The 18,246-nt window shown below is 40.3% G+C and overlaps 1 protein-coding gene across 3 annotated transcripts in view; it reads left to right on the top strand.

Moving 5' to 3' along the window:
• The first annotated feature begins 886 nt into the window (after positions 1-886).
• lrmda (leucine rich melanocyte differentiation associated) overlaps positions 887-18,246 on the top strand; it is a 189,443-nt gene continuing 172,083 nt past the window's right edge. For all 3 annotated transcript variants that reach the window (XM_031877238.1, XM_031877245.1, XM_031877254.1), the window contains exons 1-2: positions 887-1,181; positions 1,700-1,800. In XM_031877238.1, coding sequence (XP_031733098.1) covers positions 1,140-1,181; positions 1,700-1,800 — 143 coding nt within the window. In that variant the 5' untranslated portion in view covers positions 887-1,139. The remainder of the gene's footprint in view (positions 1,182-1,699; positions 1,801-18,246) is intronic.

The following is an 18,246-nucleotide window of genomic DNA, read 5'->3' on the forward strand; positions in this document are numbered from 1 at the left end:
TTACCCAATATGATCTATATTTAACATGTTTAACTACTTTTACTCAAGTAGAAGATCTGAATACATTGTCCACTGCTGTTTATTCAGTTAATTGTATCTGGGTCGTCTGTGATATTTTTTATGATAAACTGTATCGTAATAATTGTTCTTAATAAAAAAAATTGTGTAAAAAAGTAATTTCATTGCAACAGGAAGGTCTAGTTCTCACTGCCTTCCTGTTACACAACAACTCTTGTGCGCACTGAAATTATTTCAGAGCATGTGTGCACATTGACAATGCATATGTGCTCGTTTTCGGTGCATGTGCACATTTTCAATGCGTATGTGCATGTGTGCACATTGTCAATGCACATTTGCTATTTCAGTGCATATGCGCACATTGGCAATGCATATGTGCTCATTTTCAGTGCATGTTTGCAAAATGTCAATGGGTATTTCCAGATTGTGCAATGTGGTTTCACCCTAATCGGCCTCCCATACAAAACCTGGGCAAATATGACCAAAACTATCTTAACAGCTAGCTAGCCACCACGAAGTAAGATTTTTAATTAGTTAGCTTATTAACCTAACATTGGGGAAATTGAGGCATTGAATTCAGTTGGATGGACTCTTGAAATACGTTATTAGTTGAGACAAGATGCAAGAGATTTTTAACTTTTCTTGGTAGCCTACTTGGTAATTCATAAACAGGTGAATTAAGCCTACTGAGGCTTTTCAACAGGTAAGCTGTGACCATGTTATAGCAACACTGTTTAATTAATTGCTTTCTGTAAAACATTAAGCTGTTTTAACTAAACCCATTAGGTTTTCATACATGTAAAGAATGGATGTAATATAAGAGCATGGTGTCAGGGCAAATCATGTACTGTTCTTTCATCAGGAGACAGGAAAAACACTCGTGTTAGCGTTCTTACGCACAGCAGCAGGTCAGCTGATTAAAACGGCACGCGGAAACTGTAAAGTCATTTGGAAAGCGCCAGTAGATCTCCAAAGCAGCCGGGCTATACGTCCACAAACACCACTATTTACTGTTGATCACAGCGTGTTTCTAACGTGAGCGGGACTCTGGAGATCCACTCAAATAGCGTATCTGAAAGACACAGAGGCGACCGAGAGCCTGTCATCGTCAGGAGAAAGTTATGGCACATAACGAGTCGCTGGTCGCTTTGAATGGGACTCAAGTAAGTTTACTTTGAAAAGTATTTGTGTCGGACTTTGCACAGCTCTCTGCTTTGCCCCAGTTATATTTAATCAGTGACTGTTAAAAAAAAAAGTGGAGTTTTGCCGGTGAAAAATGCCGAAAGGGTTTCGTTTACTTCCTCGACATCACCGATGTCATGTGACACAGTGGAACTAACGTTACGCTCGTGACTTTCAGTTTTGCAGTTCCTCCCACAACTTCACTGCGGGCAGAATAATGTCCTCAATATGCAGCAATATCATTTCATAAAGTATACCTAAAGCATCGTCGTATGTTTTAAAGTGTTGAAGTTGTATGCAATTTATGCAATGATCATTGGAAAGCAAATAGACAAATAATAAATATTTGCAAAATGATGAGCTGCATCATAGCATTATATGTAAATATAAGATATAGCATCTAATATCATTATATCATTTTGCTCGGCTCATGTTAAGGGTGCTATTATTATTGCTAATCTCACACGTATCTCTCTGTTTTATTTTTTTATTCTTAAAGATTTCCCACATCGGACATGACTGCACGGACATCCCAGACTTCCTTGGAGACACATACGGCCAGTTTGCAAGAAGGCTGGATCTCAGCTTCAATCTGCTCAGGTAGATGACAGATGCAAAGGCAACAAACCTAATCACCTGGATGCACATGGTCTCTCTCTCTTTCTCTCTCTCTCTCTCTCACACACACTCAGTCTTTTACTGGGAGACATGCATCTTTACATGAGGTGCAATTGAATGGGTGCCCTTGTTCTATAGGTGGTCAGAGTGTCATCATGACATCAAAGAGCTGAATGAATGCTAGAGCTGGGCTGGTGACTCGCTGTTACAGGATAAAAGGCGTGATCGATAAATGTGACATGCTAATTTGGGGGCAAATGGAAGAAAAGATCCCTCTGTCAGGACATGAAGGAGCACCTCCTGGCAGCTGCTTCAGAGGGGGCTGCCATTTCAGCAGCAGGACTAGCACAGTCGATCTGGCAAGTCAAAGAAAGGAGATGATGGTTATGAGGTGCTTTTGTTTCATGACTGTCAGGCCATGAAGGCATCTCAATAGAGGCACTTTTTTTCTTGGATTTTTTTTGTCTCGAGGCAGTGCTGGAACTGTGGAGTCCTATAGTTAACTGATTTACATTGTGTCATTTTGCAAAATCCCTCAGTTACACACAGTGCAGACCAGCTGGAAAAATCTGTTTGGGGTCAATGAATGAATGAATGAATGAACCCACTGTTAAAGTGTCTTTGAGCAAGGCAAGGTGGATGTGTGCAGCTGTGTGACTGTGAACCAGATGCTGGAAAAAAACCTAATATCAGTACCAGGAAGAAATATGACCCAAGACCTACTGATTCAAATATTTAGTTCATGTGTCCACACAGTTTTGCTTGTGTGAGGTAAATGATGACAAGGATTGTTGAGGTTGAGGTTAAATTAATAAATGAAATACTCATCTAATTCCTCCTGGTGAAAATTGTCCTCAAGACAGCAAGCTGTATAAGTGTCCCTTAGTGGTGGTATATTTATTGTATTTCCAACGTTTTGGTCTGCACTACATTCGTCAGGTGTGTGGCACCACAAACATGTGGTCAATGGTGAGCGTCTATGTTTATGAGGAACTTTTGTGATGCTGTTTGTTCATATACCGGATGAAAGCCGTGGAGACTGGCAGCGTTATAATAGAATTCTAGAGGTGGTGTGCATGATTTTTCACTTCTATTAGTGATGTATGTCTTCAGACACAAACCCCGATGTTCAGAAATATGTTTCACTTTAAGCTCTGCAATTGGGAAAACAAACATTTAGTGAGTGGACTTGTACTTGTACTCTAACTTGCACTAACTGGAAGACCTTTGAGTAATCTTTACTCTTTACACAGAATGATTGCCGTTAGATCATGGCTGCTATGTGTGTGGTTCAAAGCAATAGTGAGGTAATAGATGTCTTGGCATTACCTTAAAGGAAGTGATGTTTTTACGTGCTGCAAACGGCTTTATGAAATCTGACTGAAACAGCCCTTGTGTGTGTTTTTCCAGGGAGATCAAGGCTGGCATTATGTTCCTCGCCTTTGAACCCGTCACATTACGGACTTGATGTTAAGAATCAAACATTTATGACTCCGATATTACTAATTCATTATTCATTTTCAGTTTGGCTAATCTCAGATGTCAGATATCATTACTAAACTTCAAAGGGTGGTATTGGCAGAGAAGTGGTGCAGAAGCAATGAAGTGGTGCACGAACCGTTTTGGGGCTCATATCAATGGACTATTGATTGTTTTTTTTGCTATTGGGCAAAATGATCTGTTACATGGTGCTTCATCTTTTTCTCCTCTACACAGTGTGTTTAAGTGGCTCACATTGAAAACTTCGATATTGCAAGCTAACGTAGTCTCCCATTGTATCTCTATCCATAGCTATAAAGTACCGGTGTACATTACTGACCTGTTAGGGTGGTTATGCAAACCTTTCCACCCTTACACACACTCGCATCACAGACTTATGTATCCAGTATTCTCTCTTAATAAATGTGCTCTCTGCTGCTATTGGTGTCTGTATGTGCTCACATGACACCATTGGGAGGTCACGGGTGGGTGGAGCTGTGAAATTCAATAAGCAGCTCAACATGTGATGAAGTTATATGCTAACTAAGGCATAGCCACCCCCTCAGTAGTTTTGATCCCTGTAAGAATGCACCTATTAGATCGAGGCCCCTGACTCACAGCTTAATGGTGAAAAACCTTTCCTGAAAAAAATAGCCCGTGAACCCTTTGTGCCGCTGCGCTTATGTAGCTCTTTGGCCAAAAAATTCTATCCGGATATAGTTCATTTCATATCTTGATACCGACATATATCATGATATAGCATGTTTTCTGGTAATTCAGTGAATAAATACTTTTTTTATACTCTTGCTTGAAGTAAATACTTGACATATGAGACGTTCTGAGTGTTTTCTCATTTAATTAAAGACTTCAGTGCAAAGTAATCCGATTTTATGAGTGAGAATGTACTTGCTATTATCTATTTAGATGTTGTAATTATGTGTCGAGATATCTCGTTATATGATTTCATCACGATATGATATGATAAATTATCATATTGAATTATCGTCCAGCCCTAGTTTGGTGGTGAGGACCAAATCAAAGCCCATTATATTTAAGCTAAACATTTAAGCTTCATTGCAATATAAAATTGTTGAGAATCACAAATTATAGTGAGCCATACATCACAATATTATATCGTTATTCACCTCCTAGCTTCGACATTACGTGTCAGATAGTGGAGACATTCGTGTATTGACACCATGACCTCGTTTCAGTGTCGGCTCAAGCAAACCAGGTGCAAACAGATGTGCGTGTTATTGAGACTCTGTGGACTGCCTTCAGCATCGTGCACTCCATGCTGCTTGACTCAAATCGAGAGAGAGACATTGCCAGAGTTTGTTGTAGCTAATATGCTTATTTCTGTCAGTTCAATTGACAACGCTCATCCAGCAACCTGACAATGCGTCACAATGAGAAGAAATGTACTGGCATCACCTTTAACTGAGTCCTGCGTGTTTTTGTGTGAGTGTGTGTGTGTGTGTGTGTGTGTGTGTGTGTGTGTGTGTGTGTGTGTTGCACATATGTTTGTGTTTGTGTGCATGCTTGTGCATGTTTGCTCGCATGCAGTGTTTGTGCATCTGTCTCTGTGAGCATAACTGTGAGTGGCTGGGCAGGTAATGGCAGGGTGAAATTATGGTAGCGGGCTGTCACACCCACACCTCTCCCTCTGTGTGCTGCCGTGTCAGCCTGTCTCATCAATGTGTTGAGAAGTGTGGCTCACAGGGAGATTTCTGTCTCAGGACAGGCTTGGATAGTATTGTGTCGTCCACTTTGTTCCAGGTCAGGTGTGTACACAATGCACTGAGTGGGCACGTGCTGTCTTGACATGGTTCCTTTCTCTCTGACTGGGGTGCACTCTGGGTGCCTGCATCTGTTACATGCAGTGTTACAACCCTGGACCCATGAGGTTTGAGGAGGACACATGTCTGTGAGTCACAGGATGAATCCTAATGTTGTTAGAACAGTGACAACTGGTCTACTCAGATCTGACATGGCCCTCTTGATAAACAAATCACATTTGTGCAATGGCAGCTTTTGTGAAATCCTAAACCGAACTAGAAAGTGAAGCCTGCTCTATTTTACTGAGATCTGTTTTAGCTAGTTAGATCTGCCTATCACTGGTTCTCTCAACACATGTGATACCCGATTACTGCACATGTAATGTTAAATTGCATGCAAAATGTTTGAAACAACTGTCAAATATTTGCTACGGTTGATTGTAATTGTAGTAATTCCAGTTGATCTCATCTGTTAAACAAATGCTATCAACAGCAGAACTTTATCAAAGCGTAGTGCTTAAAATGTACACACTATTAAAATATAACAGTCTTGCAATAATGCCCTTTGTAGGATTCAACTCTCTGATCATTTTGGTGGCTGTAGGTTTTGTTAGTGTTGTATTGAACTACGCTATGTCAAAGGCATTTCTAATCTTCTGTTTAATGTGTAAAATATTGGAGAAATACTTGTGTGCACACCTGAAACGAGCCGGAGTTTGGTAAACTGGAATTGTTATTTGATCAGAAATCATTTTTGTACAATAGTGTCAAGTCCTGTATGTGATTGAATAATCCTTAACGGTATCACAGTTTCACTAAAGGTTAAGACTCCAAAACAAAGTAGATAAGTATGCTCTGAAATTGTATTGCAACCACTGATGCATTGAGAGGAAAGTCACCAGTTAACAGGGAAACCACTTAACCCGTAACACTGGTACTTGACTCTCTCCTCCATCATTGGTAGCGTTCTCCTGCAGCGGCTGACCTGTATTCTGTCTACTGTCAGACCGGACAGATTTAACACATCTTGTTGTTAACATGAATAATGCTTTTAATGGCATGCCTTAATTAGCTTGCGTACCATCCTCATGCTTTGTTTTTTTTTTCGCCCAGTGCCACACAAGTAGTGCATTTAAATACATTCCACTATTTTAAACACCGTCAGGTTTTGGTTGATACAAAATTAGAGGAAGGCAGCTGCCTTTAATTTCTGACCACATAGATATTTAATTAATTTATACTTAGAAGAATAAGGTGTACAGATGAACTCCTGACATTAGACTTTTAAGTTGAAATTCAGCCTCCCATTAAGAAAGGCGGGTCCATGCTGCACTTTTGCATTGCAGATAGCCTAAGCTACCTGTACATGTGGTTGAACAGTATGTGTACATGTAAAGTACGTGTGTGCCTGTGTCTGAGGTGGTATGTGCTCACCCAGGCTATGTTGGTGATGGCAGGCGTTTTGCATTTTAATGACAAATCAAGTATGCTAACTCGCGCTTTAAAACGAAAGTGCTCTAAATGTTGCCCGGCTGTCAAAATGAGATGTAAGTAGTCTGATGAAAAGAGAACAAAGAAGACAAAGTAGGGAGGCCTGGTACACTGAGAAATGAAATAAAACCTTGTATGGCCTGTCAGCTGTGTCATTTTATATTCATATCTAAAGAACATTATAGTATTACTCTGCCGCTCATGCCTCACTCATCTGTCTCTCTTAATTCGTCACAGGCACCGCTCCGTCTTTCAAGTTGCTGTATGTCAACACAGGAAGGGGCCTGCTAATTGACAAATGAGTGTCACAGACATCAAGTGCTCCTTTTCTATCCAAGCTAGGTAGACTCTGGTTGTTTGATGGTGAGGGGGACAGCAGGGGCGAGGGGGGGGTCTGTTATTGGCAGAAGCCCAGTAAGAGGCATTAGACCAGTCCTAGAATGAGAAGTGACAATGGCAAGAGAGCCTGTCATTGTCTTGCCTAAGTGTTCAATCTTCAGAGATGCTGGTATGCAGATAAAGTGTCAGTTAGGAGGAGAGGAGATGAAACATTGGCAGTATGAAGTCCTCAAATCACTTAACTGGGAGCGTAGAGTCTGTGTGTGTGTGTGTGTCTGGTTGTAGTGGTGGCGCACTCTGTTCTGCTGAGGAAATATATTACATATCCGATCTATCAGGCCTGTTTAGTCCCATATTCTAGGATAACCTGATCTGTGTCTCATAAATTAAGGAGGATGCAGAGCTCTCCCAGCCCTAAGAGATTAAACCAGAAAGATGAGAGGGACATGGTCTGGCAGGAAATAAATTATTCATATCAAGAACATTGATATTTTGTATTGTTTGGTATTGGGGGGGGAACAACCTTTTTAATTTTCACTGGGATGTTTTTTTCAATGATGTACTACTCCTGGGAAAGTGATGGCATGACAAAGAGCTAAGGGTGTTATGCTTGATAAATGGCTTGTCCTTTTCCTCCATATCTCCAATTTGAGGTTATATCTGAATTTTATTTTATGCAGTTTATGCAGTTTAAACAGTTATCCAGTGCCAGCCTGAGTTACTGAATCCTTTTGTGAAGCAGCAAAGAGTAATTTGTGCTTTTTTGTGTCATATGTGATGGCTCAAGGACAGTCTCAATTTGACTGTTTTTAGATAGATCTGTAACACGTTGCATCATGGGCATCCCACTAATAAAAAACTCTTACTGCATTCAGTCAATTAAGAGAGCAATCTTCCAATCTAACTAAAAGCCAGCTAAAATCTGTCTTCTTTCTTTGGCGAAATAGACAACTTGTATTCGATTGAAAGCTCTTCCACAAATTGCAACCAAACCGCAATAATGTGGCCTTCATTACGTCCATTGTTTTGTTTTTGTGTTTTCTTTGTCCAGCAATGTATTTTCATTCTTAAGCAAAATTTGCTTCAATAAAAATTGGCCTGTAGGGTAGAAGATGTTTACAGATGAACTGCACATTTTATCCTCCCTAATGGATCTCATTAAATGTGGTACATTTGCTCTGAAGCAAAGGAGTTCTCTTAACATCTAATGTTGTGATTTGTTCCTATACATCTGGCCTGGTAGTTAACTCGAGCTGCATTTGGACTATGAGTAACATTCCAACACATACTCTTCATTAAGTACGTGTTGGATGGACTACATCTACAGTCTGTTAAGCCATGTCAGTCTTCTCAATGGAAATTAAAGTATGAATGTAGGTTTTAAAGGGTAATCGCACTTTCACAAGCAGCAGTATTTACCTTGGTGACAGTAAGAACAAAGAAAGCTCAAATAATAGGCTGAGTGGAGTAAGTAGATCACACCATCGAGGTCTTCCAGCTTTCTGCTTCTTGATGTGGTTTCACTCTTGGATAAGTCATGTCAGTGAAAATAGTTTCATACTTACTTCTGCCAGGCTTGTGTTGGGAAGTGACAAGTATTCGCATGGCAACAAACTGTCCACTGACCTTGCGCAACAATCCTTGATGTTGCCCCCAGCATTGCAGAAGTGCACATGTATGCAACAATGCAATCAATTCTCCCAAGAGTTGTTGAGTGTCAAGCAACCAACAATAAAGATAAAGATTGGTAGACTCGTGTCTGTGTTTGCAGATATTTACATAACTGACCAAATTTACTGGAATATTATGATGCACAATCTGTTTAGGATTATCAACAATATTCTGTGAAAAGTCCAAGATCAACACTGTAAGCGTCTGTTTCTACTTTCCAACTTCCGTACCCTCATAGGTGGCACTCTGTCCCATTGATTTTTACTGAAGATTTCATTGGTCGCAAATATATAGATTCGTCAAATGTTGCATTTGTTCGGGACTACTTTCAACAGCGGATGATTACACATTTGGTGCTCTATTGAGTATCTACAGCAGCAGGACAGTGTAGGTGGCAATGGATCAAAATAAGCTACAGTGTCGATGTTAATCATAATGGAGGAACATGTCACCCACTGCAACAGTGTGGCCCATTGATGTGTTTTTAATAGCTTTTGGGAAACAATGGAGGTCCACGCTACTGAGGGATAAGCTATATCAGGCTTTGGCTACTCAGTGGAGCAGCTAGTCTATCAACTACACAAGTACTTTACCCTCCGTATAACATGTATATAAATCTTTATCTCTCTGTTAAAGCACAACAAAAGTCCACTGATGGCAGGGGAACCATCTGTTAATCACTGTCAGGAGCTGCCATCAACCTTCTAGGGCAATCCACATCCTCCTCTCTTCTTCAATATAAGGCCATCATGTGGTTTCGGTTTCTGAATGGAATGGAACATCTTTATGTTCCTTTTGTTCACATTACATATACTGGGCAGCGATGCCATTCCTTTTATGACTGCGTCACATTTTTTATTGTATATCCCAAGACGGATGGCGTGCCACTGACACAGAGATTTACAGGCCTTCAGCTTGCAGTGGCAGAGCTTTAGAAGGGTCTGCTGACATCTAGCCAACACTTTGGAGGAGGACAATAAAAGCTGACGTTTTATTGGCTCTAAGAGAGCGAGAGAAAGAAGAGTTGAGAGGGGGGAGGAAGGGAGAGAGGAAAGAAAGGAAAAGAGATTCTGTTTCTCTACTTTATATTTTTCAGCACTGCCAGCTATCACAGGGTCCTTGCTAAAAAGAGTGGATTTATTGGGTATTATTTAGAAACCTGTCAGTGGTAATGACTGCAGCTATGATTTCAATTATCACCCACTAAATATAGCTTAATTCACTGCCTTGCTGGCCATAATGAGCCACCCTGACATCATTTTTCAAAAATTCGATACCATGCTATTTTAATATTTTCTGTTGACCACCAATTTCATTTTCCTCCCTGGTGCTTGGCATGTGGCAAGGTCCCACTCCCTCATGTGCAGTTGGATAGTGAGAGCTATTGAGTTCAAAGCTGTCCCAGGAATATATTTTTTTCCATTGACAGAAATCCAATTAGTTTTAGTACACAGTCTGGCTGAATAAAAAGGGTCTTAAAATCTACAATATGTTTCCTTAGCGTTTTACCAGAGTGCAAAGCCAGTGATGGAACTTTATGATTTGACCTGATGGGGCCCAAGTGGACATACTCCCTTTTCTATTCTGGCAAGTGAAAAACAAACCATCCATATGTCTTACTCACTTTGATAGGCAGAGCAGAGTCTTTGATATTGCGTAAACATCTACTGTACAGTGCACGCACTGGCTAAGATCTTAACTCTTGTACATATTTAAAGACTTATTAAATACTTTACAACGGCTACACATATTCTGCCGAAACACCATGTAAATATGAGAAGGGGGGAAAAGTCAGATCTATAATTCAGTAGTGACATGTTTAGTAAGTAGGCAATTTGAGGAGAGTTAATGTGTACTCAGGTTTTGACATGGGGGGGGGGGGTATGTGTGCATTTTTAAGCAAGCATTTAAAAGGGAGATCATTAGGACTGGCACTCAGCTGTCAATAACAAGCTTGCCACTTGAAGTGGACGATGTGGGTGAATTTTGACATTGTGAAGCTGCTCCTTTTCTTCAGTCCTCCTTCTGCGGCACTGGTTTAAAAGTATGTTATACATGGAAAGTCATTCAGTCGCCAGCGATTAGGAGCTCTCAGCATTTTCTCATTAAAAAAAAAAAGGAAAGAGGGCGCCGACTTATGTTTGAGACACAACCTGTGTCTCTTTTAGCCCATAACTCAAACACTGTTTATGTTCACCCCATCACACTTAGCCATCTCCCAGATAGATGATGTAAGCAACTGGAAGGTATGGAACATATTAGAAGAGAGCATGGAGAGGGGCAGCCATACTTCTACTTCCCTTGGCCGGGTCCCAAAAGGAAAAAAAAAAGGGGGGGGAAAAAGGTTTGGAGCCTGTTTTGGAAGAGGAACAAAGGAGCTTCCTTTGGTTTGGTCCAGGCAGTTTTGGTCGCTTCATGGCTTTCAATCTCTCACAGTCTTTTCGAGAGGGCCCAGGGGTGAAAAGTGAAGACAGATACATGGGTGTTTTCATGCCAAGATTTTAGAGGATGATTGCAGTTCTTGCCATGTTTTGAATTTTAGGGGATGATTTTTTTTAAGAGGGCTGCATGATAAATCTTGTCAGTTGATGAATAAATCCTATGTGACCATCAAATGCAGTTGGAAGCTGTTATTAGAGATAACAGCTCTGGAAGGCCTCATGATTATTACAAAATAATTTGCTGTTACATCTGAGTAAAGACAAGGGACTAATATAATGCATTTTAATCTCTATGATTTGAGTCAGGTTTAATCACGGTTTGCCATTCTTGAAGTGATAACCTACAGTACATGCAGCCTGGCCACCTTTTTTTGCTCGCTCTACAATTTAGAAGGCCCCTAATGGCCTTTTGTGGGTGAGACCCTGTTTTTCTCCCTCACTCCTGTAGAATGCTTAACCCATCTCTGGCCATGGACAGCTGTGCCACATTCTCAGCACAGCTGTATCTTATTTCCTGTTTCCATTTAAGATAAACTCACTCGCATCTTTCACAGCTTTCACTTATAAAAACCACTGACTGTCCTTCCAAGCCGCCATCCCCAAAAGCTCAATATTGGTCAGACGGGAAGATTTGTGGGAGATAACGGCCCCTGTGCTCTCACCCGGCTGCATTCTTGTTCTCCCCTTTCCTCTATTATTTTAACTTGTTTACAGTCTACGTTTGCTTGTTCCATTTGCGAAGCATGGAGAATAAGTTTAGAAAACTGTAGTTGGGAATGAGCTCAGAAATCAAGAGCGAGCTATGTTTTTTTTTTTATAAGGCTACATCTGACATCCATCAGCATGGAAATATGTTTTAATGGTCAGGCCGGCTGCAAGACATCAGTAAGCTGTTGCCTCACTTTTCCACCCAGGGACATATTGAGATAAGAAACAGTGACAGCATGTTTCATGTCTGTGCTGCTGACACGTCTGTGCTGGAAAACTACAAGGAACAACCCTTCCATTTTGGGGCCAGCAGTCTGCGTAGGACAGTATTCTTATTCTGTTTTCCCTCATAAAACACTGTCTATCCATTAGGATAAATGCATTGACTCAAATCACAGTGCTTCCACTGTGAGCTGCTGACTGCACCATTAGCTGACAGGATGATTATGTGAACAACAGAGCACATTGTCTTCTGATCTTCTCTGTCTGTCCAGACATTTGGTGATGTTTAAGAGTTTCTCCCCAGTGACAATGGTGAGATAGCTTTTGCACCGTGGGCACTGTAGAGTTTCTTTATTTTCTCCCTCTGTCTGGATCTCGGGCCCCTGGGTCCTCCAAAGCTCAGAACATGTCTGTACTCAGATGTTTCAACACACCAAACAGCAGAGGAGGAGGAGGAAGAAGAAGAAGGGATAAAGGGAAAGACGAAGGGAAGTGGGAGGAGGGTAAGGAATCCTCATAGGGACGAAGTGTACATGTACAAGCAGACCAGCCAGAGAGGCCCGACAGGGTCTGTAGACTTGTGATCTGAGGGCCGTTTGTGTGTCAGTCAGATCAAAGTCTTGTGAAGAGAAGGAGAAATCCCTTTACCTTCTCAGACTATAGCAGCCCTTACTGGTAGCTATAGGTAAAAAGAAGGGGGATGATAACAATGAGATGCTTCAACTTTGTGATGGTTTTAATTGTTTTTGTTTCGCTTCAAGTAAAACACACATCCGTCCTCAGACATTTGTATTCATACAGCTTTAGGCCTGTTGTTTTTGGTAGTATTAGATACATATGTACAGGCATTTCAATGTCAATAAATAGTACCACATTGATTCCAAGGCGTTTGGATACTAACTGTAAACAAACAAGACCATTGCCAAGGAGTCTGTGCTGCATTTCACACAAAACGGTTGCGTGGCACAAAGAAATATTGCTTTACTATGATAAAAAAAGAAGGCAGCTGCTGTTTTTATTGTTTGGTTGATTGTAAATTAGTAATTGTTTTATAAAGGAAATGCATGTGAAAGGTTGCCACAATGGTGAACCTGAGGAGATTCAGTTCTTCATATGAGAGTCATTGTTTCAGGGGTTGGCCTACATTTTTAGAAACCATATCCATATCAGTGGATTGAGATATAGTATTTGTTGTCAGTTATCACATACCATGTTAATCATACCAACATACCACTTACTACATTGTCACAGATGTTGTTTTCTAAATAGCCTATGGATTTATCCAGCTGTAATAACACTGGAGCACTTTTTTAGCTAATATGTCAACATGGATTTGTTAAAAGGCAAATATACAAGGTGATTGGTCTACACTACTACGTTTTTTGTTTTAAAACGGCTTTTTTAAACCAAAACACATCTCCCTCCAGACGAGCGTTTTAGCGTGTGTTTTAGGGCTGGTAACGTCGCTGGACACGGGAATTATCGCAAAGTGCTTAAATACTAGCTTGCCTCCATCCTTTGATCACGTGATAGGGAAAAACACACGGTGACTGATACGACTCAATCACGAAGCAAACGTGGCGTCTGCGTCGTCGTTTTCAAAGGTCTCCGTTTCTGCCCGTTCTAAAATGCAACTGCGGAGCTCTCAAAGTAAAACGGCTTCAGCAGCGTTTTCAAATGTCTGTGTTTTAGCGGTTGTAAAACGCGACAGTAGTGGGGACACTAAGCACAAGGTTAAGCTTTTAAAAACGAAAATGTAGTAATGTGTATGCAGCCTGATTTCTATCTAGATTTGATGTTTTCACACGTTGTGGTTTTTCTTCCTGCTATAGAACAGTCATTTTGTTGGCCTCTTAAGGTGAGATCAGCTCAGAATATGAAGGCAGGACTAGAAACCACAAATGACCTGCTGATAATGCAGTTGATGAATACCAGCCCAGATTTAGTAGCAATGTAATGTCTTTGTTAATTTTTGTTAATAGTTCACAGTTTTGTGATTGGAACTGCTTTATTTGTGGGGACATGGTGGCCTTGTTTGATACATTACACATGGCCTGTTCATTTGGGTGTTTTCTTCATCAGCACTTCTTATGTCACAGTAGCAATGTAACTCCCAGATATGTTTTTCTTCTCTACATATTGTGACTTCATATTATAGTATATTGTATGAATATTATGATTAATTCATTAATCAACAGTGTTAATACACAATCCTCTTAGAGTCTGATATTTTCCAATGGCCTAGAGACAACTGCTGGCTTTGTTTGCACTTAGATTACCAGCCCGTTGTCCCCAAACAGTCTGACCAGGAACAGCATGGTTGCTGTCTTTTGCAGACATTTATGGCTTCCTTGAGTGCTGCTGTATCTTTATGACTTTTGTTGTGACTTCTGAATGGCGTGAGCGTAGGACCGTGTGTTCATGTCAGCTCGATCTTATCAGCCAAACACATCCCTGTCGATCTTAATTGGCTACTGATGAGGCCATGCGACAATTTAAGCCTTTACACCAACCCTAATGGTTTAATACTTCTCATTGACACTACGTATTAATCTTTAGCATAAACTATTATAGATGTGTAGCACTGGCGTATAAGAAGGTATACAGAACGAGTTGAATATGCAGAAGGCCTATAAATACACACAGCTGTTCCTTTCACGCAGTGCCAGACAGTCCGTCACTCATACTCACCCCCTCATTCTGGGAACGTGTAGTGAGTGTATCCTTCCATGGGCCTGGCTGTTTAAATTAATTATTAGTTTTATAGCGAACCCCGAGGCCTTGCACAGGCAGCTAATCCCTGTAGAGGGCTAATCCGACCCCACGTTACAGAAAATCAATGCTGGTCTTTGGTGTTGGCATGCCATCAGGGCACGGGGACACATGTCAGACAGGCCTCCTGATTTTTTCATGAGGTGTGTTTTTGAAGTTGTAGAGCCAGTGGAGGATGCTCGAGGTACCCAGAATTAAAAAGAATATCCAGAAGTGAAAGAAAGGGCTTGTATGACTACATTTCTCATGGGGTGTTGGTGATGCAAGTTAGTGGTTGTGCATTATTTCAACTGAAAATAGATGAGATCTTGGAGAGAACTCAGGGTGTCAAAAATGTAGTATACATTTATATTAAACATAAAGCTTATAATTTTTGTTATTCTAATAATGATAATAAAAAAAACTATCACTGAATGTTATATTTTCTTTCAAATCAATATATACTGTGTGTGCTCTGGTCATATCTGTGTATTATCATGGTCTGTAATATTAGAACCATCAATGACCTTTTGGCAGACTCTCTGATGATTGATGTGTGTGATAGATGAGTGTCCTGCAGTCATCAAGGATTTGAAGGGATTTTGTTGGCAGTGACTGACTGCATATCAAGTAGTTTAAATTATGTCATGCTTGCTATTTTTACTGATTTTATGGCGGAGGATCGGTACCAGTTGAGTGTTGCGCTCTAAACATCAGGCTATGCCGTTAGCCTGATCATTTGATGAAAGGAAGGGATTGGAACAGTCATTTTGAAAATGTCAATTTGTATCTTTTTAGCAATAAATCTTTTTTTATGTCCCAAGATAAGAACACCCTGTTTTGTCTTGCCAACGATACAGACAGTGTGTGTTTTGAGATCAGTTTAATATCTTGTCAGATTCGATAGATTGTCACAATTGAAAGCACCATCAATTTTCTTTTACTTTGTCAGGTTTTAATACCATGCAGAGAAAATATGAATATTTCTCACTCCTCAGTCTCATTTCATATTCTCAACTGTCTGTCAGTAATTGGAGAAGGGATGATCTGACCCACTCCCCTACTTTTTTTTGCACCTCTCATTCTGCCTATTAGTTTTGGATTACCAGCTTTCTCTTTCTCTCACCGAGACTGGCAGCTGAGGATAATAGCTTTCATAATGTGTGGAGTCTCATTCCAAGCTCCTCTGTGTTTCTCTTTATGAGAGAAGAAAAAAATGTAGAGCCCAGTCAGTCTATTCATTTCCTCTATTGGGAGATTAATGAGAGGAACAGTGCTGTCTCAAGCCTTTCGTGACAGGCTTCAAAGTCCCTGTACGGGAGGACTCGTGTCTGTTCGTCTGTACCGTTCACACAGGCAGGTAGTCATTTGCGTTTACGCTGTGACAGTTCATTAGGGAGGCTAGCACATGATCAAAACTATATGCTATCAACATTTGTTGCCCATTTTGTTTAACACTGATGAAGTGATCAGATACAATGCTGTGGGTGAGAGCTCATTCAGGACTTTGTAGGATTTGACTCACTCAAGGGATTTAAGTGTTTCGCTGACCTAAATGCTGAATATTGTTTGATGTGAGTTTGACTTCAATCCATCTAAGACTTGTCAAAGCTGCTTAACACTTTAGATTTTTAAATGATATCTTTAACAATGGATCTTATCATACAGAGACCAGAAATGATGTAGCAGTAGCAGTCCCATCAGCCCCAGAAATGTGGAATACATTGATTGTTTATTTGTAAAATTCATATTGTGCACACCTATCCTATAAGACTAACATAGGGGCTATGAGGCTGTGTCCTGGAAAAAAATGTGAATGGAGTGATGATGAATAATGCAACCTCAGCAGGTCCTGTATGTACTGTATGTATCATGAAGCCCTATAACTATAAATTCAACATATTAAATCCTGAAATTGAAAATAATTCTGAGTTCCTCCACAACTCCATGCAGTCCATTAAATACCAGTAAAAACTCTCTTGGGACTCGAAGAATTTCTTCTGATCATATGACTGAGACAGCAAACAAAGTCAAACAATCTTCATAACTGTCATAGATCTTCCCTTGAGATTTCCCTTTACTGTTCGGTTGACTCTGTGCATGCAGCTTCTACACTTGCTTACATCTTAAAGCAACACTGAACATGTAGGCTAATCATTCTGCCCATAGTTTACTATTTTTAGTCCATGATGAATTGCTATAAAAAACACTTAAATATTTATTGCATGTGGCTAGTTTTGCTAACTGTCGTTCTTTAGTCCATTACTACGATCAAGTACATCCTTTTAAAAACATCAGGTTACTTTAGAAAGCCCACAGTAAAGTAGTGCATGTCAATTTAGCACAAATTGTCACTCATTGCTCTCTCATTGTTCTGGAGGCTTGCCTAGAATGCATTTTCCAAGTACAATATCCTGTCTTTTATAATTGAACTGATTGTTCCTGGCCTATGCTCATCAGAAATAAACAAAAAAAGTGTGAAAAACCGTGACAGATGTAATTAATTACTCAAAATAAAATAGTTTTGAATTTGTTGTTTTTGTTTTATGACTACACAAACTCTTAAGAAAGTAAAATAACTTTTTCTGGGAAACTTTTCCTCTTTCTGCTGTACACACAGGCGGCAGAGAGGTATATTTGCTTTACATGGCTTTGATTAAAGGTTTTGAGAGAGGAGACATTTCTTTTGCTTTATGTCTCTCTTTGCCAGCTTGGCAGCAGCACTAGCATTTAAAGGCCCATTAACAACCTTTTAACTGTCAAGATCATTTGAAATATGGATATTTGCTTTCCTCAATGCTTCAGAGCCACCAAAATTACTTTTAATAGCACAAGTGTTGGTATTAAAATGTTCCCTCGTGAACAGTAGGCTAGCCGCATGTCATTCTATTGCAAAGGAGTTTGCCAATGATGTCTGATTAGGACTGCAAGGGGAGATTAATAGATGTTTCTTCCCCTTATTTGTTATCACTCTTTTAGAGCATTGACTGACTACAGCGTGTGATAAATAGAGGGAAGCCTCTGCATTTCCTGAGTGTGACACTATCTCTCTACCCGTCAGGCCAGCTCCGTGTTGATGCGATGTCTCCGCTGACAGCACATCCAAAGTCAGCAGCCTAGTCCTGTGCAATTTCAACCGCATAGGGGAAGGTGTTTGGGATCTACATTTTAATCCTGGCCTGTTTAATGTGTGCCCCCTGACAATCTGGGCCAGACATCATTTTAATGGTATGTACAGTGATAAAGCCAATAAAACGTCAGAATGATTGATAATCTGAGCATTATAGCAATATGACTTTCTAGTTCTCCTCTGCGCTCCAATGATAGTTTCCAAATTGAATTCTTTGTGTGCGTGCGTGTGTGTGTATGCATGCACACTCGCATGGCAGGCATGTATGCGCCTTTGCTCAACCTTAGGTGAGAACAAAACAGAAGAAATCTTGTTAGTTTCAAGTGAATCAGTTTTTCGTGCTTATGCAATACATTACTTCCAGAATAACAAACCATATCGGCTGAATAGATTATCTCAACATTTTTGGTCTGCTTAC

This window comes from Anarrhichthys ocellatus, unplaced genomic scaffold (assembly GCF_004355925.1).
Source record: "Anarrhichthys ocellatus isolate YVR2014 unplaced genomic scaffold, GSC_Weel_1.0 scaffold3, whole genome shotgun sequence".
Classification (NCBI taxonomy): domain Eukaryota; kingdom Metazoa; phylum Chordata; class Actinopteri; order Perciformes; family Anarhichadidae; genus Anarrhichthys; species Anarrhichthys ocellatus.